Source organism: Colletotrichum higginsianum, chromosome 6 (assembly GCF_001672515.1).
Source record: "Colletotrichum higginsianum IMI 349063 chromosome 6, whole genome shotgun sequence".
In the NCBI taxonomy this organism is placed as follows: domain Eukaryota; kingdom Fungi; phylum Ascomycota; class Sordariomycetes; order Glomerellales; family Glomerellaceae; genus Colletotrichum; species Colletotrichum higginsianum.
The window spans coordinates 4256997-4283066 of record NC_030959.1 but is presented as its reverse complement, the minus strand read 5'-3'; the positions used below and the strand labels follow the sequence as shown (position 1 = coordinate 4283066).

Sequence of the window (26070 nt, the reverse complement as noted above, 5' to 3'; positions counted from 1 at the left end):
CTTACCCCCCTGACCTCCCAGCCCGTCGTGATACACTGACCCTCTCCCTCAACCATATTGCACATGACAACTAGGCGGATACCGCACCTAACAAATAGCCTGGTTGAGGCTCGCGGCTTAGGGCTTCGTAGCGTTCTCGAACCGGGTTCGGGAAGCCAACCGACTGGAACGTCGCAACGGTTCAGCACCGACAAGCTCGCTGTGAATGTTGGCGGGGGCTCTGATCCTGATCTTGGAGTTGGGCTTCGGCTTCGATGTCGTTTGAGCTTGGCGCTTGCCTGGTTCGAGTCGTTTGCGGAAGACAGGCTGCGTGTTCTCGTGAGCAATAGCCAGATGCACTGCTTCACACAGCTTCTCGACGATGTGTTTAAAGTCGATGCGGATGGCGACTTCCGCTCCGGCTTCGGTATCGGTATCGGCATCGCTGGCCATGTCCCGTCGTTGGCTGCAAGAGAAAAAGAAAAAAACCTCGTTAGCTTGAGTCCGCGGCCACGGAGATGCGGACACTCGGTCGAATATCAAGGCCCGGAAACTTACCTTTTCCGGCGGATGGGTCTCGTGCATGTGCTTGTTCTGTCACCAAAGTCGGATGGGTAGAGTTCTAAAAAGGCGCCTTTCTCGGTGAGACGTGTCCATTCCATGGCACAAATGATGTCGTCGTCTTGCTCCGCCTAGAGGCCGACATAACAATCATCGAGGTGCTCGAGGATGGTGGCAAGGGCAGCTGGCTCGCTTTTGGAATAGCAGATCTTGATGCCGACGACGGCGCATACAATGCCGCCGCCGGCGGTCATGTACTCTTCGCACTTGTCGGCGACGCTTTCCAGGTCCTGAGAATATGCCACCTCAAAGACCAGGCGTGGCATCGGATCGTGTGGCAGCGCAGTCCAGCCCCAGTCGGGACTCAGGCGACCCAAGCGTCCGGTCTCGCCCTGAGTCGGGACGTGGCTCAAGACGTTGTCGAGATGTCCGAGTTTGGTTCTGGAGGCGGCGTGGACGAGGTCGGAAAACAGGATGGCTAGACGCGAATGGAGAGGGCTGTCGGTCATGCTCATGCGCAATCGGCCACGGTCGCCGTGGTATTCGATTCGGAGCTTGTGGATGGACTCGACGCCATTGAGGCGAAGTGCGTTGTGGACGAGATCGAGGGCTCGAGGGTGGCACAGAACAAAGGTGGGACTTGTCCTTAAATGACTGGGGGAGGGACCAGGGCAGCTGAGCAGGCCTTTGGCAGCTCGAACAATGCGAGCAACGACGGTGTCAGCATCGTGAACATGTTGCTGTTGGAATGCGGGGTCGGTATGATCGCGGGCGCGGGGGTAGCCATAGGTGTGATGGTTTGTATTGTGCATGTCTTGGGCGTCGTGAGAGTTGCTGTAGTCGTGATCATTGCCATCATCAGTGCTCGGCTGAAAGGAGGGGAGTTCCTTGAGAAGAAATGTTAGCAGATGGGGAGTCAGGAGAAAGAAGAGACAAAGAAAAAGAGACACACTAGTTCGGCCATGTTCACCACATTCCTTGTGCTGTGCCTGGATGCCCTTTGACTTGGCTTTGGAAGGGTTGTTGAAGGAAAGATTGGAAGTTGTGTGTGAACTGAGGAGAGACGCGACCTGCAAATCAGAGACGCGACTTGACTTGATTTCCTTCACTTCGCTTCACGGTTGAATTCAATTCTATGCCAGGCCACGTGATGACAGCTGCGGAGGTAGGCACCTTGATGGCTTGTCATTACCTAAGACAGGAACAGGATTTCGACCCTGCAAAACAACCAATCTGTTGATCTTATACAGTCACTCAATCAATGCCGAACAGATGGTGCAAATCAATGCCGTTGATTGTAAGGGTGGCGTTTCGTTGTTGGAGGCGAAAGCGAGGTTGGTGCAGCAAGTCTGAAGACGGCAGCTGTGATATTAAATCAGCAGCGCTAGGAACATCTGGCTAGACTCCGCCGCAGGGGCATCCATGTCAGGTCTTATTAGTTGCAGACCTGTCAGTCCTCTAGATACAGCCATTGATTAGTGCGCATCCTCCTCTCCGGATTCGACCATTGACAATGAAACTCCAGCAGGAGGGCATCTAAAGACAGATAAGATCTATCGACTACAGCTTGCAGGGGAGCAGTATCGGCGTCCCTCTCGCCAGTTTGCAACAGTCATCAACATACAGGATTTGTCTTCAATTTTTTGGGCGTTGATGACCAATTTGGCGTACAATTTAATGAAGAAAAATAGTGTTTTGTAGTCAACAATGCCCTCTGGGTCAAAAAAGAGTGCCAGTTCCACGCTTGTCTGCAATTCTTAAGCAGCTCTTCGTGTTGTACTGCGGAAGTTCAGGTTCGTAAGTGTGCATCGATTAGTTTGAAAATTACATAGCTTGTACATTTATGTCGACTTTTGGACATTGGCCCTTTAAGACCTGTGCCTACGTTAATGAGGCGCGAGTGCATTATTTAGACCCATGCGGAAGACCCTACTCCGTGCATGATTCTTGATTCGCTGCCACAATATTGTTGCTTACGTGTTTTATCCGCCTTGTTTTCATTCATGGCCATTTGTTGGGCCACGTTAGCTGTGTGCTCTGCATTGCATATGTGGCAAGAACTGGATTTGGGGATTGCAGCTTGGGCTGCCTCCTGCATATCGTTCCAGACATCGCAAAACAACTCTGTTGATGCATTGATGCCCGTCATACGACGTGTACGTAGTTGACTGCACCAACGAATCCTGAGCACCTTCAACAGTCAGTATGTCACATGCGATATCTCAACGACTCAACCCTCTTTCTGTTTCGATTCAAGTATTGAATGTTCTCAACGGTTTATTACTTACCAGATATCTGATTTCATTTGAGTGAGAGAGAAGCTGTGATCCCTCGCATTTTACATCCTGGACATCACATCATGGCCCCACGCAAAACCAAAGTCACGGAGTTCTACGCTGTGTTCAAAGGGCGCGTCGATGAGCCTACAATTTACTCGTCTTGGTATTACTTCCGGCTCCTGTGAACTTGGTGAGACTAATCCAGCTAGGGGTGATGCACACCCGCGGGTGACAGGATGCAATGCTGTATTCAAAGGCTTTAGTAGCCTTCAGGAGCCGTTAGACTACATGGAGCGTCTGAATGTCCTTGCTCCGAGGCAAGTGATCAAGGAGGGGGCTGGAGCATTTACTCCTGATGGGAAATCTGACGGCTACTATGCTGTCGCAAATGGTAGAAACCCTGGGATATATCAGTATTGGCGGTATGATCTTCCACAATAACCTGACAGTTGCGGCACTAATATTTGATGCTGACTGGAATCAGTGGCGAAACGCAGGCGCTATCTCAACTGCACGAAACCCCCGGTGCCTGCTGTAAAAGGTTCAAGACAAAGGAGCAAGCAGAGACATTTATAGAGGAGTGGAAACAAGCTGTGGCCGATGTGCTTCTGAGATCGATCAGAGAGGCGCTGGACCAAGGAATGCGGCCAAAGGACATGAACCTTGACGTTTCTGGTTTGTTTGGCTCGAACCAGAGGAGTACTCAGAGTCATGATGAAGCAATTGCCTTGGATTTTGAAGCTCTTAGTTTTCAAGACACGAAGACAGAGCAGTAATAGACTAACGACGACAAGCGTAAAGCATTAGCCTGCAATACTTTATGTTCATCTGGGAAATACTGGAGTAAAAGTGGTGCCAGCCCTGGAAAGAAAGTTCCTACAATTGTCCTGTAAGCGGTCATTAGTCGTAGATGTGTTACAGTACTATGGCTAGCAAATGCTTGGAGCGGGTACTCAGGCAGGTGCTTCCTCTCGAAGTAATTATACTGATATTGTGCGCAGGAGGCCGCTTCAACCATTGTGACGAGGTGATCGAATGACTTGTAGACCACATTGTATCCTTTAAGCATTACTGATTGAAACATGCTGAGGACTAGTGGCTGCTGTACTGTTGTTGGGTTGGCGCGGTTATCAGGGGACAGCTTGGAGATGTGGAACGAGTAATAAGGTATTGCGTTAGCTAGGTTGTTGTCCTGGAGATTGTATTGAATGGTGTGGCCTTTGTGCTCAAACTTTTCTCTCTAGAGTACGTTGAACAGCGCAAGTACCTTCTCGTTGGTGTCTAGGTATGAGCTAGCAAGGTCTGGTGGTCCGAAGATCTCTGGCTGGCCTGCTTTGGTCGGCTGATCTTGGTTTCTTGGGTTAAGAATGGGCCTTTCGATGTTTCTTGTTACGAGAGCCGTCTTGTATCTCTTATGCATAGAGATATGAGCCTATGGCTTGTTGTGGCGCGTGATACGCCTGGCAATCTTGTTATGTGCTACTACTGCTGTGTTGAGCTTCTCTGGTACAAATCCGTTAATCTTGTGGAGGAACAACCCTTGGCTGATGCTGTTGTTGATGGCAGCAAACGAGTTTTCGACAATCCTGGAGGCCCGGTCGTAGAGTCCACGATGGCAGAAGACAAGACCAAACTTGGAATGTAGAGACCTCTCAGCGAATGGATCGAGCAGCAAGTCTTGCGGACTGTACGTTTTCTTCTGCGTTTCCCAGTCATAACCATCAGGCAGCAAAGGCCACTCTCAGCGATGCTGGAAGACTCTGGCGATGGATCCTGGATTGCCCACGCCCAAGGCTGAAAGGTTCGGGCTCATGCTGCTCATTGTGCGCTGAAGAATTTGAATTGGTTCAAGGTTGCTATTGTGTGTTTTTCAAATAAAGACAAAGGTTGACAGGCTTAGAAAACTGGAAGGAAGTACGTTAAGAGTGAACAAGAAGACTCCAAAGGCGCTTGAATATATAGATCTGTGATATTTCTGGATGTCGCCTAGCTTTTCGCTTAGTTCAATACTTGACATGAGGCTGCCAATCCAATTTGTCACCTTTTCGGTGAGTCTTCGGAATATGGGGGCTGTATCTGTAGGCAATCACCTGTTCGATGTTTTTTTACACTTCTAAAAGCGCCACAGCCTGATCCATTTTTATCTGGCAAGAAGAACAGCCCCTTTGTGTTGTATCGAGTTTCTTTTTACACTTAAACGGTAAGAGCCTTGGGGGAAACTATTAAAATGAAGGCCCGGAGACGGGGGATATTGGCTCGGCTGCTGCTCGGCGGCAACGAAGGGTCTGCCGCAGGCTTCGCCCCGGGCAAAGGGCTTCGTGGTGGGGGTCCTGAATCGCTTAGGAACAGGGATTTTGCTGAAGGTCAAGTCCGGCGATACACGGCACAGCCGCAGAGCACGAGAATACTGTAAGTATGACACACCACACACTCAATATGCGCACCATTGACGCACCACTATTATCCCTGTCACTTGCGACAGAAACAGCCACGGCGCGTAATAGACCATTGAAATGTAAGATCTCCATTTTGATTGTTGGGAAGTGGAGGGAATCTTGCCTGGAAGTGCGCAGCCCCGTTATGATCCGATCCACAATCACCCCCCGAAAAGTGCGGACCATATATGATGTTAACAGGCTATCTGTTGCAGCTGCTGATGGTGTGCCTTCTATTCCCTGTGATTTTCTCGCAACACATGAAGCTAACATCCTGCACTTATGGCGGATGGCAACTCAGTCTGTTACGTAGGCAAAGCACTCCCGAACACCTCCTTTCCTTATCTAACTAATAAGCACATATCCACGACTTGATTATGATGTGCCAGCTATAGCCAAACCTAGTAAAGCATCACACTTTGTCAAAGGACCTCTTTACTCATTATGGAACTATGGATTGCAATAATGTAATGAAAATCTGTCCCAGTCTCTGCAAGCTGATAGACCCCTAAGTCAACACGAATGTTCTCTCCAACGCCGAGCCCTTCTCTGTGCCAGCTCTCTCCATGTACCCATCGACGAAGCACTCTCCTATGACAATAAAACCGTGCGTGTCCTCAGATCTCCGCAGTACAATGGGAATATTGCACCCAAAAAGCACGCAGAGGAAGTCTCCCTTCATCGCTCTCTGTGGTACAAGGCCAACATGTCCATCACAACCGACCATCAGACGTAATGACATTCTCTCGACTGTATCCAAAAGCCTTCCAAAAAAGGAATCATGAACGAACTCGGCCTGATTCAGTGGAGGCGCCGCCAGGCTGATGAACTCGTGTTGAATGATGTCGACACCATTGCGCACGATGCTCTCAAAGGTGTGTCCGCAAATGAGAAGAGGGCGGGTCCAGTCGAACCATCCCTGGAACTCCTTTGCTTCAAGTTCTGGCGAATCTGCTATGCGGAGGCTGCAAAGCCTAATGAAGTCATGGAAGAAGTCTTCGCTAGGCATGGCGTACTGCAGATAGCGATTCTTGCGATCCAGGACTAGCGCCTTGCAGATCCTTCGAAGGGACTCGACCGGCCAGCTAGAGTCTTTAGAACTGTGTAATCCAGCAGTACACTGAGGCTGCCCACATGCTGGGCCCTGAGCCGGCAAAGGGCATGTAGCTCGGCAACAAGACTCCTCTGTGCTTTGACGACGCCATCAGGAACGAAGTCCGCTTCAATCTTGCTCTCCCATTCTCTACCCAGCTGTTCCCCAAGACGGACCCGGCCGTCGACGGCGATGACTTCGACCACGACTGCGAGAGCTGCCATTCAAAGTACTCCAAGGGCTTCAACAGTGACGAAACGGACGAGCTGAAGAGGGCCAAGGACCAAGAGAAGGGCTTCGTTTCTACGCCGGAGAATGATCCCAAGAAAGAAGCTGTGCGATCCTTCATCATGGCTTGTTACTTCTGCGTACCCTCTGAGCCCCAAGTTCAAGACACTGCAGAGCCTGGTATATAGACGTCAAGAAAACCTCCGCAACTCACTGGAAATAACGGCAAGTCTGTTCACTACAGTTTAGGAAGACCCCTCATCGACCCCAGTGAACTCTTCGCCCTCAAAGTGGGCAGACATAGCATATCCAACGACATAGCCATAGTTATAGGTGACCACAACAGGCCTTTGACACGCCATCGCTCTAATAAAAGGCTCAATCATGTCTTTATTCTATCTCCCAGCCCTGTTCGTCCGTGGCCATCATGGGTTTTTCGCGGCGACGACAAGACAGGGCCACGGCACGGTTCGTCTTTCACGTCTCTTCTCCCCCTTTTCCTGTCGCTCACCAGACTGTTACTTTGGTCCAACGTTGCTGATCTTCGTCAAGACCCTCTGAAGAGAGGTAGATCTCGGCACCACCCGGACTGTGCTCGGGGCGTACAGAATCATCTATGCTATTCAGCTCCTCGTGCAGGAGATACGCGATCATTTTTGGCCGTGGTATCTCGAACATGTCTTGGCTATCCAGCCCGTTCGACACCGCCAGACCTGAACATCTTGTACATCTTGCAGAAAGAACGAGCCAGGGTGCCGACCGGACGATCGATCAACAACAGGTGTTGCGACTGCACATGGATTCGACTGTCAGCTGTCTGTCCCTCAATCGACCAGGCTGACGGTGGCAATCTTATTGCTCCGCCGCCATTGTTGCGCAAAGCCAGAAATCCAGAAAACTGACCAGCGATATCCAAGCTAGACAGGCGCCTGAGCACCTGCGGTGGACCAGATCTAGTCTCCTGCCGAGTCTCATGGTCTAGCTTCGTCGAGGTGACACAATTGTAGCGGAAGGAGGGCACGGGAGCATTGGCTAATATCATGTCACTCACGATGCTACCATCCAGATTACTTAGAAATACTCTGTAGTTCCGATCAACGTCGACTCCCTTGGCCCGATTGATTTTCTGGCTCTCGTCATACTCCAATCCGGACTTCTAGCACTGCACCACTTCGCCCAACTCTCTTCCTGTCTGCAGTTGTCTAACATTGCGGCGAACAAGCCCACTCCAGAAGCACACGAACAAGACTATCCAGGGCCCTGATCACAGCTGATACAGCTACGTGGAGTCCTGCCCTGACAGAAGAGAAGGCGGATGAGGCGTACAGACGACCGAGACGACGGCAAAGACCACAATCAGAGTGGAAAGACTGGCTGCAGCATACAGTATGAAGGTGAACCCTCGTACCATCAAACGCCATAAAAGGTGTAAAACAGTCCAGCCTGCATAATCTGCAGAGTCGCAACCACTGTTTTCAACATGCGGAGCTGGCTGTTTCTATTTTTGCCGCCCGCACCCATCAGCATGGTATCTTTCCGATGATAGGAAACGGAAAGGGGGGCACTTATTACCTTAAAGTAGGGCAGATTGATCAAAGGCCCCAGAAACAATTGCTTGCGACTTTAAGAGCCATATGTTGTGCGAAGGGAACCAGTGGGCGAAGGTCTTCAATCATGTCCGTATGCGTCTCTAGACCGAGATGGAGCCTCAGAAGCCCGGCGCAACATCACCGCCATATCCGGAGGAGAGGAATTTGCAAAGGGTATTCTAGACTGCAGCGTCCAATCAGGCAATCCGCTGTAGCATCTCATATTTATAGAATGTTTCTTCAGAAGGATACCACTATCGTGGGCTGTGCAAGCCTTAGGGTTGAATGCCTGCAGTTTGGTTTAGCTTAAAGGAGTGCTGCATGAAGTTGCGTACAGTACAGGTGTATCAATAATGAATGGTCTGTATATGAATAGTTTGCCAAGTGCACAGCCCATCTTCAATTTTCTGCCCCCGGATACGACTTCTTTCTCAGACTGGCAGGTATGCTTCTTTTTGAGGTAAGAAGAAACATCCAGGCAATACCTTAACGCGCAATCTTTGTCTAGTACCCGCCAACTTAGGTATTCTTTGAGGTCATTAAGCAATTTGCAGTTTCACTACGCACTACCACACTTATCAGTCTTAGTTTGCATGCAGATAAAACAAAACCACCAGCTTTAAGTAGAGATTATCTTGCCTAATTGAAACATAATCTCACAACACATCCTGTTTAGGTTTTTCTTACAAAGAATAAACAGAAAAAGAGCATAAACTGAGATCTAACAGGTCAATGGACGCAGGACTTCCACAGGAACCTGCCATCTTCCCTTACCGTATGTTTCGTAATCCCCCTCATAGATTCAAACGCATTTATTCATTTATTCAAGGTTGACTTTACTGCAATATTCTGGCATCCAGGCGTATTAGATGGATCAAAGCACAAGATCACCGCTGCATTATGGGTTCATTGGCACAAGATCCAGATTCAGAGACGCTTGTCATCAGGCGGTTGAGAGCCACTGGATTCTTCAAATGCCTTACGACATGCCTCAACCTTGCGACCTTGTTGCGTTCTAAAAAGGCTGTTCTAACGGGAAAGATGATGAGAAGCCTGTTATGGAAGAAAGGCAACGTCCGACTTCGTGTGTAGTCCACAACCTAGGGCCCATTTTCGAAAGTCTCTCCTAACGAGTTCAGAGAACAACAGTGCTCATTGCCTGGAGGATTAAGCGCAGTACATTTCTATCGACAACCGGCATCTGTCTATATCAAACTCTCCCTTCGCACCGATGACGACTTGCTTATCTTATGCAGATTTTGTTGCTACTGTTCTACAAATCCTTCCCAGAGCGTGTTTGAGAGACTGGTGGTATTAGATGTTCCAGGGAATACATCTGTCGCCTACAGTAGACGTGAAACGATGACTGATAGGCATTCAGCTGTAAGATGCGGGTACCTTAAGGCGCCGTGAATCGACATGAAAACCTGTGCGGTGGTCTAGACCGGTTGGCGGGACTGATTAACATGCTCTGTTGAGATTGGAATTAGTGCTTCAATGTAACAAGTTATATAAGACATGTGATAGGACTTTTGTAGCAAATAATGGCGCTATTATTAATGGGTTCTTGATGTTATGTTCGTTTGAGCCACCGTACCAGATAGTCACATCAAAACACTGCCGTCAACCAAACGCCCCGTGAAAACAACCCCTATGTAGTAACAGTCAATCAGACTGCCTGGCGCAAGGTTGTGCTTAATCTCCTGGTTGACAATGTTAAAGAGCACATAGTGCAAACGTACCTTAGTTTTAGATGCTGCTTGTAATGCGGCGTTTGGTTTCCAAGCCAATTGAGTTTGTGAAGCTTATGAACCAAATGGCAAAGAAGCGATTGACCGATGCCGATTTCGATGTAGCCCAGGCACGGCAAACCAGGTCTGACCAGGCTTTTTCGCACGTAGCAGCGCCCAATGTCCCACTTCCTTCCATGAAAACGAACTTTTCCGAGCTGATATAAGCAATAGTTATCCAAAAAATTCCTACTGTTAGGCTATGTAGAGAGGCAGAAGGACAGCCGTCAGTTTATGCAGGAGCTGTAAATAATCAAGATACCCTATTCGTAGTATTGGCAATAGTTAATCCATTTCCTACGCCCTAGACGACTTGTAGAATGTATTTAGGGAACTAGGGTCGATTTCAAAGCAAATAGGTAGTCTGCTCGCTAGGCAAGTGTTCCGTTCCATAAGATCTGGCCTGAAAAAACCGTGGTCGACGAGAGGGCGGAAGTCGCCGCCGTTTTGGAGGAATATTTGCGTAACCTAGCAACTATGGTCTTTTCACCCTGAAAGGTGATGAGATCCTACTTGGATGCAATGGCAGCCCGTAGAGAATATTTGGACTCAGACGACCCATCAAGACTAATGATATAAATGCGGTCTCCGCTGAACTCTGCCTGAGCCGTCCGGTCAAAGATCTATACAGCGGCGGCAACCATGTCGATTTCGAAGCTGGTGCTTTGCCCATGGCCAAGACTGCACCCTCGGTCAGATAGGCGAGAACCGCCTACCGGCAGCAGCGGTAGCATTTTGCAGACCGCCACTCTGGCACTACGCGGAGCGCCTGAGCGACTGCATTGTGTACTCCATTGGCGACGTTTACCTCGATGCTGCAGGAGCCTTGAACCTGAACAAGCAATTCTGTCATTGAAGTAATTACCTAAGGCTCTATTCTGTACTGCAGAGTCACCTGGAGTAGCACTAGGCTGCCCTGGTCTAGGAGCATGAGCGCATGCTGCACTAGCCATCGGATTATCGGCATCGTGGATCACGTAGTAGGCCTGACCAGGGGTCATGACGGTTAGTTAGGGTGGCCAGCGGAATATGCAAATATGAGGGAGCAGACAAGAGTGTCTTATTCGTACTAAAGAGTGGATGGGATCACCGCAGGTTTGTGGGCCTATTGCTATCGCAATAAATCTTACAGAGCTAGAACCAGGTGGAAATAACAGGCTGACTTGTTCTAGTACAATCAGACCATTTTGAATAGGTCATGTCCATGAGTCGCATTAAAGAATTGTTTCATTCTGTCAGGTCACCTTGGCCGCGGTATCCACCAAGTCCTCGTACGGGCCCAGCCCTTTACACGCTGATTGTAACCTTACGCTGCTTCCTTGGTCTTCTCTAGTGCAAGTAAACCTTACGCCAGAAAGAACGTATATCCTAACACGCAAACCACAATCCTAAAGACTTCCGTTCTACAAGAGACCTGCCGCCCGGACGGTGCCATTGCAGTAACAACAGTCTCTATAGTTGAAATATTTGAGCTTTGAGGCCCTGCATTATTTTGATTCGGGACCACAGGCGTTTCATTGCTTGAAGTCACTGTGTGAGTTGGACTTCGATCCTGCGAGACGGCAGGACTCAAAGCCACTGAATGGTTGGAACTTGAAGTCACTGTATGAGTTGGATTTACACCCAACGTAGGACTCAAAGTCGCTAGATGGTTGGAACTTGAAGCCGCTGAGGTAACCGCTGAGGAAGGCTGTGTCGCATGTGAAAATTCAGCCAACCCTAAAGAAGAAGGTGATTTGTCTCTTGTCACAGAAACCTGATTTTGCGGGAGGCTATCAGAAAGCGACGGAACCACTAGGGTTACTTTGTCCTCTCCTCTGAGCCCACATCTATGGCATCGAGCCACAGTTGTAACCATGCATATCGATGGAGTCAATTGGGTAGGACATCCGCAATCCTCAAAGTATATCGTGGTATGCAACTCAGTTTCAACCACAGCGGTAGGGGTTACTGGGTCAACCGTAGTGTAAAAGATGGTAGTTACTACAGAAGTAATATGCTGAGTGTTACTTCTGATCCGGGTGGTTGTCCCACTAGTGACAATGGGTTCAACCCCATCTAAAGATAGAGAGACTGATGAGAAACCTGTAGGCATGTTCTCTAGAGTGACCAGACTTGACGGATCTGGTAACGTGGGCGAATTCAAGCTCGAGCTGCCGGACAATGGAACCAGCGAAACGCTTGACAGGGGCGGGCCGATAGTTGAGCCAGAGGGACCAGAATTGCTCGGAATCGTTGTAGAACCAAGGGTCTCAACGCGACCAAACAAGGTTAGAAGGATGTTTGGTGGAGCAGCGCGTCGGGACACCTGTGAACCGTAATAGGTACGTCGGCCCAACGTGGTAGCGTTCGCTAGTCCACCGCATATCTGACCAGCATTGCCGGGGCAAGGTAGGTTGCAGCTAGCAGCAGTCAAAAGAGCGGTCCTTTGGAGCGAGTCTGACACAAAACATGTGCTATACTGAATGTTAAAACACAAACTTTGAAGAAGGAGGGCGGCGTAGATAGGCTTACTCATTGAAGACGCCCCCGTACTGTCGTCCCTGGGACAGGTTGACACATCTCTCTTGCGTCATATTTGGATCCTGCCCGACCTGAACAAAAGATTCGTATCCTGAAGGTGACCCCAAGCATCCAATGAATGCGTAATTGTCGACATTTGGGAGGTTGGTGGCGATTACGGAGCCAGTAATAGCATTGCTTGATGTTGGAGATAGGCGACTAGGCGATGATAATGTTGTAGTAATGCTTGAGGTTTGTATGCTTGAGGTAGTACTGAGAGACTGGCTGAAACTAGTTGGAAATTGCGATGTTGACGTCGTAAGTGTTTCAATAGATGTGCTAATCGACAAGCCAGATGAAGTCAAGACGGATAAGCTAGAAGTTATTATCATTTCGAATGAACTGCTAGTGTTTAATGACAATGATAGAGACGGTAATGCTGTAGATTCTGAAGATGATAGCGAGGAGGTAGCCATAAGGGTCGAGCCTGGACTTGAGCCTGAACTAGATGAGGATGTTGTTGATGAAGAGGCTACAGTAGTTGTTGTAGAGCTGGATGAAGATGTTGTTGATGAAGATGTTGTTGTGGAAGTAGCTTCAGTGGTTGTAGTAGTAGTAGTAGTAGAGCTAGACGAAGAAGTTGTTGTAGAAGTGGCTTCAGTGGTTGTGGTAGTGGTAGTAGAGCTGGATGAAGATGTTGTTGATGAAGTAGCTGTTGTAGTTGTGGTAGTAGTAGAGCTGGAACTAGACGTTGTTGATGATGTAGTTGTAGTAGTAGTTTCCGGTAGGCCAACAATGTTGTAAAACACTGCTACATCATCAATGCCACTAATGGCCTCGCAGACAAACATTTGAAATGTTGTTTGCTGGCTTTTTACAGTGTAGGTAATTGAGCGTAAGACTGTGGACCTTACGTGTGATATGCCGGTGCCGGCAGGCGTTGTACTAATAAGGGGGGAATTGGATGACAACCATTGTATATTGTCAAAGAGTTGCACATCGTTTGTATTGAAAATGATTTGCATGCTATCCGGATTTCGGTCGGCACTACTCTTTGAGATTAGTACAATGCCAGATAGATATGTTATATTGAGGGGAGGACCGACGGTTCCTGTAAGGCAAATACATAATTGACTTGGAGATCTGTAACCTCAGGAGGCGTATTGATAGTGAATGTCAAAAGCGCTATTTCCCAGGCTTCGTTCTGCACCCCGCATCGTGTCTGAGGTTCGTTGAGTTCCCCGTATTGCGTATTTGGGTTTTGCCCAGCGACAGTATCTACCACGAATCCAGTCGCCTGCATAGCGCCAGGACCGATTCCGAAAGGGCCGTCTGTGTAATATCCGAAGGTGTTGAGATTTCCCCGTCAGCTAGCAGAGTCCGTCACTATGCTGAGCCGGTTATCCGCAAGTGATTTCTCTGCTACCTGTGAATAACTAGAGGCTTCTGTTACAGTTAGGCTGACTACTGCACTCAAGAGCGCGACCAAGACCTGGGCAAGGAGAATAGTACGAGACAGCATCTTTACTAGCTGGACGCAAGTAACATATGCTTAGAAGAAGGTGTAGTATCTAGAAGAATTTAAAATACGACAAGTCATATAAATGTTTAGTAGTAGGTAAGAATATTAATACAGACTTAATGTTAGAGATTGGATAGGGAAGTAAGGGGTAAACATTAAAGAAATGGTAGTGTCTAACAATTAGTGCAAACTCTATTTAGTGCTAGTGCGGAATGTAGTTGAGGGCGCTTGTCTTGCCTGAAAAGAATTCATCCCATCAACAGACAATAGACCAAGTCTTAAAATATGTTATAAGATTAAGAAATTTTAAATCTTCATGTCTTCCCGTCTGCGAAATTACTCCATGTTGCGGGGTTACCTTTTAGGTAGGAATCGACACGAGAAAACCAGGGTTTCAATTTACGGCACTCTACAACACATTTGTGAATATGGTGTGGATATGGATGCTGATTTCGATGTGGGATTGGGCGGAAACGGATCCATTGTGTGGAATTTGTGGAATGGAAACCTACTCTGTCTAACAATGGCAATTAATGGATCGCATCCATGCTATGGTAACGTCGATGTTTTTGTCACTCGTCCATTGAAAATCCTAACCACCCTGCCCTACATCCGAATCATCATCATTACTACTATTAGCACTACTACTACGAGGGCGTATATGGCGTTCCTCAGGACGGCAGCCAAGGCTCGTCGCAAGACACCCAACCCTGGGCGGAAGGACCGACACCGGAACCCGAGGTCGTGAAACCTCCCAAGACCGAAGGGGGTGGCGGAAGCATCGGTATCAGGACGGAGGTCCAGTGCGCAGTCTAAGTCCCCTCCCTCTACCAGCGCTGGCAATCTTGCATACGCTTACTGCAGACCATCACTTATTTCACCCTGGCCCTCCCAGTTCGAGGCAATGCGCGCCGTGTAATATTATGTTGAAGTAATTACTTGGAGCTCCGTCCCTGTCCCGCAGAGTCACCCGTGGTGGCACCGGGCTGATCCGGTCTAGGAGCATAGGTGCAGATGCACATGTTCTGTCACAGGCTGGGTTCGCACAGCCTAATAATTATCCAGCCGTTCGGTCCTGACACGTTCGTTCCAGTGCGCCTCAGAGCATTCTTCGACCCGCGCCAACTCGGCCACCTCAACCACGTCCGATAGAGCCTCCAGATCGGCGAGCAGCTAGCTGCAGGCGCAGCGCTCGCGGCGCATTGTCGATGTACAGCCTACTCTGGTCTGTTCGATCTCGACCTTGCGATTGTGTAAATCTCGCCCGCAGGCCATCGGCCCATCGCCTCAGTCTGAATGGTTGCGGGAACGACGCTGGAGTCTTCCGCGACAACTGTTCCTTTACGATGCTAGAGACAAGAGGATGTCAGGGTGTTTGTATCTAAATAGAGACGAGAATTCTCCTTGAGCGGCGGTATTGTACATCTTTGTTAGGGACAAGAATGATGATGAGATGGGGAGCTTTCCCTCTTGCTTCAGGCGGTGCCTTAGGGCCCTGGCGCGTGTCGCGTCGCTTGAAGCCTTCTGCTTGTGGCCTCCCTTATTTAATTGCTGGCTCCCTGTCAATTGTGACTGCGACTTTGTTGGCGTAGGAGGCCGCTGTCCAGCTTGGGGGTGGATGAAATGGAGGAGGTGGATAGCTTACATCAGCCGCACCCAGAATATCTGGGTGCGTCTTACTAATCAGAGGTTGCTCGTTTCCGTCCGCGCCCGCTCGGGCGGGGCCGAAAACCAAATCCTACACCAGTCGCGACAGTCCCGTCATAACACGCCCGGAGAGTAAGCGACTAGTCTGCGGATTGATTGGCTTTCTCCGTCTTGAAATGTGCTCTCGCCCAATTGCATGCGTCGTTTTTGTCGGCCGGTCGAGGCTTTGCGACTAGGGGTGACGCAATTTTGCTTCTGCATGCTTACATTGAATGGGGGCCGATGACTGTACAGTTGTTGGGGCTGCGCTGGTTTGGCGGCGACGACGGCGTGTGTTGAGTTGAAACGCTTGCGAGCTCGGGATACCGAGTGAGAAACAAGGCTGTTGGGAATTGTTTCCAGCACTGTAGGTTGACGTGATGGTTCAAGTCCGCTCGGTTGAGCGAAGATGAACTTTTCTTTTCATGCAATGGATGGCGTGTGCACCAGAGAGCCGGCAGCTAACTCTTTGCGACAAGTGATGGTGCTAAGTCGCGTGTATTAGTGTGTGTGTGTGTCCCTCGAATAGCTCCGAGGCCGAAATCCAGATGGTCGGGTGCGGACCCGGCCCCACACAGTCTTGAATCCACAATGGAGACCCGGATCCGCCCCGGCCGGGGAGAGGAGGTCCTTGTCAATTCGTCCGGTTATGCTTCTTACTCCTGCCACTGCATCAGTCGCCCTCACCAACATGCTTCTCGCCACTATGATCTCACTGTGTACTGGTGATAAAAAACTCCCTCATCTCACGGCGGCTCGCCGGAGTAAGAGTCCCCCCCCAAGCCCCGGGGCGGCCGCGTGACCGTTGGCAATCTCACCGCCATGATCCTCAAGATCGGTCGCCTGCTACCTACAGCGTCCCTTCCGCGCAGAGCCACAGTACCTAGTTTGATACCTTGGGCACTTGTTTTTTATATGGCAGGGCTGGCACGCCAACTCTCCTTCAATCACGCCCCTTCCCCTCCTTTAGTAAGAAGCCTTGTTGTGCATCGGCTTCAGAAGCTGTGGCTCATCATCACGTACCTGTTCTCGCCATTTTTTTAGTTTTCATGTGAACGTCTGGTCCAACCACCAACACCAATCTTCAATCAACGCCTGATCCACTCCCTGCCCCTTCCACCGGAACCAAAATCATTGCCGCAAAACCTCGAGACCATTTCATCCTGCTCAACATGTGGCGCTGAGTCGCACTCTCAGCTCAATTATCTTCGACTGGAGCAACCTGAGTGCTTGACAGGGCCTTTCGACACTGTGTAGGATTGGAAGTTGGAGAGCGATGGGTGTCCTGTTACCGGAGGTGGCGTATCCCGGCGCTGATCTTCGATGCCATCGCGGTTGCGGCGTACCGGGGGGCCTCTAGGGTCCTGCCTTTGAGGGCCTCGAATTCTGGCCACGGCTCGTCTGTGGCGTCGTCCATATCATTGATGGTGAAATTTGAGTCGACTTATCGTGAGGGTAAAGTTGGACGGATGAAAGATTGGCATGCGAAAGAAGCCACAGAGGCTTGCACGTGTTTCGCTTCAATCCAAACACTTGGAGACGGACATTTGGTCGCGCAGGAGAGCCACACTTATGGGGCAGACGTGGCTGGTGCTGGTGCTGGTGATGGTGACGGTGACAGGGGTATATAAACTCCATACTTCACACTTACTACATCTTTGGGTAGTTGGAGTTTTCCCAGTGACAACCGCACGTGAGGCCTCTATGCCCACGCTCTTGAGAGTGTCCTTGCTGCGACAAACTCGCTTTGCCGTTTCCCACCTGGCCCTCCGTCCATCATCAACTTGTTGCTATCAACAAAACTAGGTTATATCCTTGTCCGCAGCGTGCAACCGCCTCTCTGCCTTCCTCCGTCCAGTCTCACCAGCTTTTTCAGGATGGAGCGGGTGTATGAACCACCGGTTGCACCTTCTTCTTCTTCAGGGCACGTCCGTGCCGGGGTGATCCACGAGATACCTGCGGTGCAGGACGTTTTTGAGGCTCAGTATTTCGAAGCTTGGATGCAGATTGCTGCTTTGTGGGCTTCTCTCCCAGAGGCTCAGGTAGCTCGCGGTGCCATTCAATGATGGCAAGTTGCACTACAGCGCGCAGCTGAGTAAGGATATTGGCGAAGGAGATGCGGATCGGCGTGCGGCGGTCGTTGCGTTTGGATTCTCTGGAACTATGTAATGACAAGTAAGTCAGGTCAATGATAATGATAGACGGCGGGAGGCTGGAGGAGTTTGAAGAGTGAAGTAGCAGCTACGTGGAAAACATACCTCTTGGCAGGCAGAGGCCTCTTCCGCGTAGTGCTCTGGTCGCCAAAGTCCTATGGGTACAAGCAAAGGTACTCGTCCAGCATATCTAAAGGAGTCTACTCCTTGGCGCAGACTGGGGTGTCGCCTTGTCTTACCTAGAGATAGGACAGCACTCGTAAAGCTTATTAAGGATAGTCTCATACAATTTCAGCGAGTAGTTGTTGTAATAGCAGATTTTAATGCCAATAACAGTGCATACCTAGCCTCTGGAGCCGATAATGTATTCTTCAAGCTTCTCTTCGACACTTGCGCTAGTCTGAGAAACAGCTACTTCGCAAATAATGGGAGGAGTAAGCTGCTGGCAGTCAGCCGTCCAGCCCCAGTTCGACTCGTACCCGCCCACGCGACTGTTCTTTCCCTGGATCTGAACTGTGCCTGGAGTGTCTGTAACGAAAAGATGCGCCTTTTGAGCCGAAGCGCACAGGTGAGATCTGGATTACTTGACGAGGGAACGGTGGACGGGACCCTCGGTCATCTTCAGCCAGATGCGGTACTGGTCGGGGAAGAACTCGACGCGCAGGGTGGCTGACTCAACGCCATTCAGGCGGAGGGTGGTCTGAACGAGATCGAGAGCGTCAGGATGTTTGAGGGAGAAGTGGCAGCGACGACGACGCTGCTTTCGATGCCCGAGTTGAAATTTGTTGGAGTCGGGGCAGCAAACGAAGTGGACGACGGCATGGAGGACGCGAGCAAGGGGTATGTTTAATGTCTTGGTCCAAAGGGCCGAAGATGGACTCGAGGGCGGGAACACTGTCGGGGCAGTTGTTTTAGGGGCCATCATGATCGTTGGGGCTGTGGCTGTGGCTTTGGCCGTGGAAGTAGGGAAGAACGGCGTTGTATTTCGACTGTGGTCATCACGGTCATCACGGTCATGGCGGAACTACAGCCTGCGGTGATGAAAGAGATCAGCTTTGGTGCCATTGTTGGGTTCTCACGGTCCAATTGAAAATCACACGTACCATTGTGAATGAAGCCGACCATGAGAACGCTTACTGTCTGGGAGGTGGAGATGGACAAGACAAAACTGATATGGTGCTCAACGTTGAATGTGTGCACATTGGCAGCCGCCTCTAGAAAGGGAGAGCCACAGGTTGATAAAACCTCCACAGAGCAGGAGTAGGGGAGAAGAAAAAGGAGGAGAAGAAGGAGGAAAAGAGGCAAACGCAGTCGAGTTGTGAGCCCTGACAACAAACGGCGTAAGTGTGAAGAGTCGACGTGCTTTGAGGTGAAATACCTACATGAGGTACCTAAGGTATCTGAATTATATAGGTACTAACCACACCATGTCCCATGGCATGTCCGTACCTACCTCGACGCAACACCGTGACGCAACACGAAGTCGAATTATGATTGTGGATATGCATAATGCTTGTGAACGTAAAAAGGCCCCACCCCGTCCCTTGTGCCACGTTCCGCGTTCCTTCCCAGCGTAGGCGCGGGCGCATCGGAAGACAACGGAAGACACGGCCCCATCTACGCCGGGGACGGGGCCGCAACGGTGTGGAACCCGGCTAAATGGGCCCCTGCGTCACCTGACCCACCACGCCGAGTCAACTATTCAGAATTACGGAGACAATTGAATGTAACAGGGGCGCTGGGCAGTTGTGGTTGCAGCCAGGGATGGCCTGGAGCAGCTCCTGTTCACTAGTAGCCGTTCTGATATCAGGAGTGACGGTGAGCTTTTGTGATGCGTCATGGTTGTGTCTTGGTGTAGTGTCGTTTCTGATGTGCTTTTTGTCGCCATTATTGTTGTTGTCGCCTTTTTCGTTTTCGTCGCTAGTCATTGTCCTCTCCCTTGTCTCCTTAGAGTGAAAGAAGATAGAAAGGTTTTGGATCCAGGATGACAGGTCGGAAACAGCTTAAATGCTAAGATGAGTGTGGAGGTCATGTTGCCTGTTAATCAGACGGAATTTAGGAAACCCTTTTATCTTATGTTAAACTCTGTGTTCTATGTAATCTCAATGCTTAAATAAGTACGCTAACTCTGTAAATAAAGCTCTTAGGTTAGGCTACTAGTGCACATTACTTGCAATCTGGCTGATTAAACCTTTTTCTTACATTAGGGGGAAATTAATTTAGAAATAGATGAATGAGGTAACTTCACTGCCTGGATGGTCAGTCAACTTATTGGAGATGCCGAAAAGTTGATTTCCAAGTGAACGATCCAGAATTGGTGTCGGAAAAGATGCAGGTTGGGGCCCATAGTATGCATGGAATCCGCAGCACAGGTAGGAACAAACAAGTAAGATATAGTAAGCTACTGGAAGTCTTGCAACGTTGAAGAGCCTTATATAATCGAACTGTTGACTTGATGGTTGCTGAATGTGGTAAATGGTTGGGAGTAGAGACCTATTCCATTTTACCGCCCCTGGTATTCCGTCTCGGTACCGGATATTATTTCACGACGCTCTCTGCTGGTCAGCTGCCTATGCTGCTGATGCACTCAGCTCATGTAAGTGGCCACACTTAGTATGTTGGCGAAGGAACAGCAAAATGCAGCCACGTTCATGTTCAGGGCTTGGCTACGTTGTACAAGGTCATAATCGCTAAAGGCTCCATCGGCAGAGATATATTCTGAGGACCGACGTATTTTGTTTGCTGAGAGTGGAAGCTGTAGCTTTCTACCAACGGCGAAGACAATTGGCAAAGCTGGGTTTGACCTCGGGGCTTTGGCATATCGGCCGAACCAGTCTCTACCTCGCTCGAGAAGGTTGCGCAGGAAACCTTCCAGGGACAAGCACAGTGGGCAGAAATCATTATTGCATCCGAAGCCCTCGTATCGGCCGAGCTTTCACGAGATTTCGGATGGAAGCCGATCAAGTCAGAGAAGGATTGGGAAGCTACGTAGACGAACATTGAGGGTACGGGGAGTTTGGGCTGGCTGAAGTGGAAAATGGTTGCGATATCGTGCAAAGCCACAACCTATCAGGTCCTCAAACGAAGCTGTTTCAGCGGGGGAGCTGAAATCGCTAGCACTAGTTGGTGGTCTTAGCGGGATGCAAGTAGCAATAGTCATGTCTTGGCGCATGAGGTTATCCCTAAATAGGCAGTTTATGGCCTGCAAGGTAAGACGGAATCTGCCTTGCGAATGGAGTTCCATTGCCGATGGGCTACTTTTGGCGACCAGGTTGAGGGGTGGGCTTTTCAAGGATGGAGAGACTTAGAGACCCAACTTCCATTCCAACCTGTCTATTGAGCTTGGAACTGTTCATAAAGATGTTTGCCGAGCCTCTTTCTCACGAGGGGGTCGTGATTCCTAGTTTGCATCGACTGTCGACACACCATTGATTCCCTTACGCCAGTTCAAAAAGTGAGACACAGGGGCGAAGTCGAGAACTTGTGTGACTTTGCTCTCTTTACGAGCCTCACTATCGGCTTCTTCACAACGTTCCGACGTAGACATTTCAGAAGACGAGAGAGTTTAGCGCCACCCTTTTCCCGCCACCGCTTCCTCTTGTGAACTCTAGTCGACTGTTTGTACCGTAAGTACCTCGCCTCAGACCTTTTTTACTGGAACTTAAACTGAGTTGTGGGTGACAGTGTTTTGGCCAGCTTTATGGATGCTCCGCCACCACCGATCCCGCCCCGGCCGCCGGGATTTGAAATCGGAGGAGGGGGACCGCCGCCTTTGCCGGCGCGGAACAACCCGCCGACCAGAGAGGCCGTTCAATTACCTTCTTCGCCTCAGCAGCAGCAACCAAGCTTTCAGGCACCCCCTCCGCAGGCACAGTCACAGCAATGGCAGCAAGCCCAATGGGATCAGTGGCAGGAGTTCTTGAAGTTCCAACAACAGCAGCAGCAGCAGCAACAGCAACAACAACAACAATCACAGGAACAGTATTCAGCACCTCGGTCACAATCGCACCAGGGAGGGAACTCGAACGCACCACCTGGCTTCGGTCCCCCTCCGACACAACCACCACCTCCCCCCTCCCAGTGGAAAGACCACTTCTTCTACAGCAACGGGAATCCGACTCCTCCATTCAACAACCTTATGTCCATCTTCTTCTCCAAACTTGACACGCAGCGCTCCGGCTACATCACGCCGGAGGTCTGGTCCTCCTGGCTCGACGCCATAGGCTTCCCCACCGACGAGAATCTCTGGAAAAAGTCCCTCAAGGGCAATTGGATGTTCAGCGCCCAAGACATTGCCGACGCTGAACTCAAATGGTTTCTCGAAGCTTTCTACATCGACCACAAAAGTGTAGTTCGGAATCCGAATGCCGCGCATCAGCTTCCATGGGGTGGTATGCCTCTTCTATCCCTTGCGGGCTTCACCCATTTCATGGCCATGGAGGTGGCTTACGAGCCGGACACTTTATTGAGGGGACTGAACAATGCGTTGAGGTATTATGGCGTTGAAGTGGGGAAGGGACCGATTCCCAGACATGTATTGCCTGAGAGGTGTCCGCCTGAGGTGAAGAGGAGATTTCATGAGGGGAGTGCACGGCTGACGGGAAGTGCGCAGGAGAAGTTGGATGCGCAGATTGCCAAGTCGAGGATAGAGGCCAAGGGAAGGCAGGCGGCGCTGGATTTGTTGGATGACAGGCGGTATGTTTACAGATACTCTGACTTGATCTGATGGGTATGTGCAGGGTTTGAGTCATGGTAGTGTGGCTTCATTCATTGATATTTAGCGTTGGATTTTAGTCTTGGGCTATGGTCGTTGCTTGAGCAGGACAGAGATTGTTTACCGGTATTTCTAGCATTAGGATGACATTGATTCTAGCCAGAGCGTGCTATCTACTGACGTCTGAGCCACGTTGATCTGAAGACTCCTTGTGGCTGGTCGACGCCAAAGTGCATTGCATAAGATGACCGGAATCTACGAGCAGAGCCAATGGAGGAAAGGGGGAAGATAGACAGTGAAAAGGGGGTTATGTCCATGGATAATTTACCTGGGTACGACGAAGTTACTTGGATGATAGGGACAATTCATTCACTAGTTCCGTTCTATTGTACATAAAAAGCTCGCTACTGCTTCGTTCTCGAGGACCTTTTCCAGAACTTGTGGAAGCACAGGTGGCGCCGGCCTCGGCACGCGACACGTGGTACACCAAAAGGTGTTTGGTCACGTTTGGGTTTTCGTGTGGATGTTCTGGTGTACGCCGTTCTACGCATATCCGGTTTCTGCAAACAACAGGGGACAGCAAGACGCGAACTTTCCTTTCAGCGTCATGAAGGCCGTTCTAGGCAAGTAGAATGATGGCCTTGGGATCGACGGAACACAATCCTAAGCACATTGGTTCAGGATGATCCGCGAGTTATGTGCCAAGGAAGTTGCTGGAAGTAGCCTACGAAGGGTTCGAAAACAGCAAAATCGTTCTTCATTAACCAGAGATGGATGACGAGAGGGATACAGTTGCTGACATCACATTCTAGCCAAAATTCCCATGGAGAAATTGACAGGTAGAAACACCTCATTTTACATTAGCGTTATGACAAACGACGATGAACTGGTCTCCCAGACCAACAACCTACAACCTCCTGCAGAACGCTGCTTCCGGCACGAGCCAGGCTATGCTAGCAAACTGGATTTAATGGTTCTTTGATCTGTGAGGCGCCAGTCTGGTGTTAGACACGGCTTCTTCATCCAATTTATGCGCAAAATCCCCCATCTGGCTTGCCAATCTCTCCAGACGAGAGAGTCAAGACAGGTATATGTTCAAGGCCTCCATATCCTAATCCAATTCGTGCCCAGATCCAATCAAAAAAAGCAAGCACGGTGTTCTGTGTCAGTGAGTCATTTTCTGACAAGCTGACAGGCGTTGGTTGGCGGCGCAGGCATGATATTCTTCACCCAAACTTCATCTCTCAGCTGTCTTCAATGCACATGCTGAGCCCTAACGGTAGAGAGTATTGCAGTCAGAGAGCAAAACAGGTCGAGGAGAGATCTCATAGGCGTTGAAGTCCCTAACTAGAAAGAACCCTTTGAGCCTAGGTGGCGAACTCCATTGCGCCTGGAGGAGAAGCAGTGGATGGGAGGGAAGCATGTCATCACAAGCACCATTCTATACCCAGCCGCCAGCATGCTGATCATAGTACTTGAGGCCGCGCTTGAGATTGCCCAGAATGACTTAAATAGCACAGAGAAGAAGGTTAGAGGCGTTGAGTCGGGCTAGGTTAGCTTTGAGCGAGGCTTGGTAGTCCTAATGATGTTGCCGTCGAGACTTACTTGAGCATAACACTAGACAAAGCGTTCTCCCTAGAAAGTATCACTAGATTATATTTTCCATCCCGCCTAGCAGTGCGTAGCAGGAAAAATCTTCTATTACTATCACCACTGTTTACATGGATTCAATAATCGAGGATCAGCAAGCCCAAGCAGAGAGTTTCAAGGACAGGAAGAAGCGTACTTCCAAGAAGCGTGCTTCCAAGAAGCTCGACGTCTCAACCTTCTACGACCAGCTCAAGACCATCGAGGAATGTACTACGGGTCACTATTTACCAACGTCGTTAACGCCGCCGCATTGCCTAGTAAGCAAACAGGTCTAGCGACTATTTCCATTTCGGATAACAAAAGTCAACAACACCGCAAGGAGTCGAGTTCTTACACTACATCCAATATTACAACCTAATAAGTTACAGGTAATGCAGCCCTACTAGGCAAGGTAGAGTGCAAGTAGTACAGTATTTATATAAATAAGAAATAAAGTTATACAAATAACTCCTTAAGAATAAAAGAACTAAGGAAAATTATATAAAAATAAGAAGGACTAATAGGCAATAAGTAATTTACACTAGGGACTAACTTTTAAATTATAGTCCTAAATTAAGAATTAACTTTAAAATATTAGTCTTAATAATAAGACTTAAGAATATAAGAATATTTATTCTATATAAATAAATTACTTTCTATAACTCTTTAGTAATAAATTTTATAATTTACTCTACTATAAGTAATTCTTAGATTATTCTTCTATTATAATTATAATAAATTATTTATAATTTAAGTATATAATTAATTAATATATATATATATAGTAAGTAGATTAATATAGTAAGTAGATTACCTTTCTCTACCTTCCTACTAATATTATAAGTTAATTTAGTAGTATTATATAAAATTAATTAAAACTACTTATTATTCTCTTCTTTAGAGGTCTCCTAAACTACTTAATATATTTATATATTATATTTAGTCTTTCTATAATTACTATATTACTAACTGCGCAATTTACCCCCCTCTATACGAGCCCCCTCCTAATGTATATTTTTGCCTCTAGTATTAATAACCCCCTTCTCTACTTAAATTACTTCTACTTTAGCTGCATTAAGGGACCCTCTAAAATGCAGTAAAGTTTTTTTAGCCCTCTAATACTTACTTAGTATTTTATTTACTGTATAAAGCCTATAGTACTTAGCTTTAATAAGAGCTAGTTTGTATACTAATTTACTAATACTTTTAGCTTATAAGTTAACTACTTTATATAAATAAATTAGTAAGTTATATTAATAATTAGTAATTCTTTTCTTAAGTAATATAGAATTTTATATAGTATTATATACTATAGTTAGTATTTTTAAGTTTTAGGAGCCCTAGCTACTTAAGTATAAATTAAATAGTATTAGTATTTTTAACTTAAAATTTAAGTAGAAAATAACTACTTCTAAGTTAAAAAGTATAAGGCTAGCCTATTTAAAACTAGCTTATATATTTTCTTTACTTATTAAAGTAAAAAAGACTACTTTAAAAGTAGGAAAGAAGTTATCCTTAGTAATATATATAATTTGCATTTACATTATTTTCTTAATTTTTCTACTATATAATACTTTTAGTAAATTAAAATAATTAATATTAAGAGGCTAGAGCTTGTAAAATAAATAGGGAAGTATATAAAGAGTAATAATATTATATTCCTTATAGTAATTATTAAATTTAGTAGACTTATAGCTATTATAGCTATTAAGAATTAGGAGCTACTTAATACTCTTTATATAAGACTTTATATACTTTTTAAAATACTATAACTAATTTAGGCTAATTTTATTTATAGTCTATTTATTTTTACTAGGGTAAATATACTATTAGAGTAGGAATTAGCTATTAGTATACTATAAGAGGAGGTAATATTTGCCCTTAATAATAATATATAAAAGTAGTACTTA

The 26070-nt window shown here is 48.1% G+C and overlaps 8 protein-coding genes across 8 annotated transcripts; 5 read left to right on the top strand and 3 right to left on the bottom strand.

The window, feature by feature from the left end:
* Positions 1-117: 117 nt before the first annotated feature.
* On the bottom strand, positions 118-641 carry CH63R_09633 (uncharacterized protein; the record flags this gene model as incomplete). Its single annotated transcript, XM_018304607.1, has 2 exons — positions 118-445; positions 538-641. 2 exons carry the CDS (start codon positions 639-641, stop codon positions 118-120), a joined length of 432 nt encoding a protein of 143 aa, XP_018156630.1.
* Positions 642-671: 30 nt separating this feature from the next.
* On the bottom strand, positions 672-1504 carry CH63R_09632 (uncharacterized protein; the record flags this gene model as incomplete). The annotated part of the gene is made up of 2 exons (XM_018304606.1): positions 672-1427; positions 1493-1504. 2 exons carry the CDS (start codon positions 1502-1504, stop codon positions 672-674), a joined length of 768 nt encoding a protein of 255 aa, XP_018156629.1.
* Positions 1505-2899: 1395 nt separating this feature from the next.
* On the top strand, positions 2900-3595 carry CH63R_09631 (uncharacterized protein; the record flags this gene model as incomplete). The annotated part of the gene is made up of 3 exons (XM_018304605.1): positions 2900-2982; positions 3029-3241; positions 3304-3595. The coding sequence occupies 3 exons, from the start codon at positions 2900-2902 to the stop codon at positions 3593-3595; spliced, it is 588 nt and encodes a 195-aa protein (XP_018156628.1).
* A 2440-nt stretch (positions 3596-6035) lies between these two features.
* CH63R_09630 (uncharacterized protein) lies at positions 6036-6302 on the top strand (the record flags this gene model as incomplete). The annotated part of the gene is made up of 1 exon (XM_018304604.1): positions 6036-6302. One exon carries the CDS (start codon positions 6036-6038, stop codon positions 6300-6302), a length of 267 nt encoding a protein of 88 aa, XP_018156627.1.
* Positions 6303-6388: 86 nt separating this feature from the next.
* On the top strand, positions 6389-6763 carry CH63R_09629 (Sucrase ferredoxin-like family; the record flags this gene model as incomplete). The annotated part of the gene is made up of 2 exons (XM_018304603.1): positions 6389-6417; positions 6463-6763. 2 exons carry the CDS (start codon positions 6389-6391, stop codon positions 6761-6763), a joined length of 330 nt encoding a protein of 109 aa, XP_018156626.1.
* Positions 6764-17536: 10773 nt separating this feature from the next.
* CH63R_09628 (uncharacterized protein) lies at positions 17537-18923 on the bottom strand (the record flags this gene model as incomplete). Its single annotated transcript, XM_018304602.1, has 5 exons — positions 17537-17825; positions 17923-17972; positions 18233-18364; positions 18407-18841; positions 18921-18923. 5 exons carry the CDS (start codon positions 18921-18923, stop codon positions 17537-17539), a joined length of 909 nt encoding a protein of 302 aa, XP_018156625.1.
* Positions 18924-21517: 2594 nt separating this feature from the next.
* Positions 21518-22543, top strand: CH63R_09627 (uncharacterized protein; the record flags this gene model as incomplete). The annotated part of the gene is made up of 1 exon (XM_018304601.1): positions 21518-22543. One exon carries the CDS (start codon positions 21518-21520, stop codon positions 22541-22543), a length of 1026 nt encoding a protein of 341 aa, XP_018156624.1.
* Positions 22544-24252: 1709 nt separating this feature from the next.
* On the top strand, positions 24253-24456 carry CH63R_09626 (PKSN polyketide synthase for alternapyrone biosynthesis protein; the record flags this gene model as incomplete). The annotated part of the gene is given in 2 exon segments (XM_018304600.1): positions 24253-24438; positions 24451-24456. The coding sequence occupies 2 exon segments, from the start codon at positions 24253-24255 to the stop codon at positions 24454-24456; spliced, it is 192 nt and encodes a 63-aa protein (XP_018156623.1).
* Positions 24457-26070: the final 1614 nt, after the last annotated feature.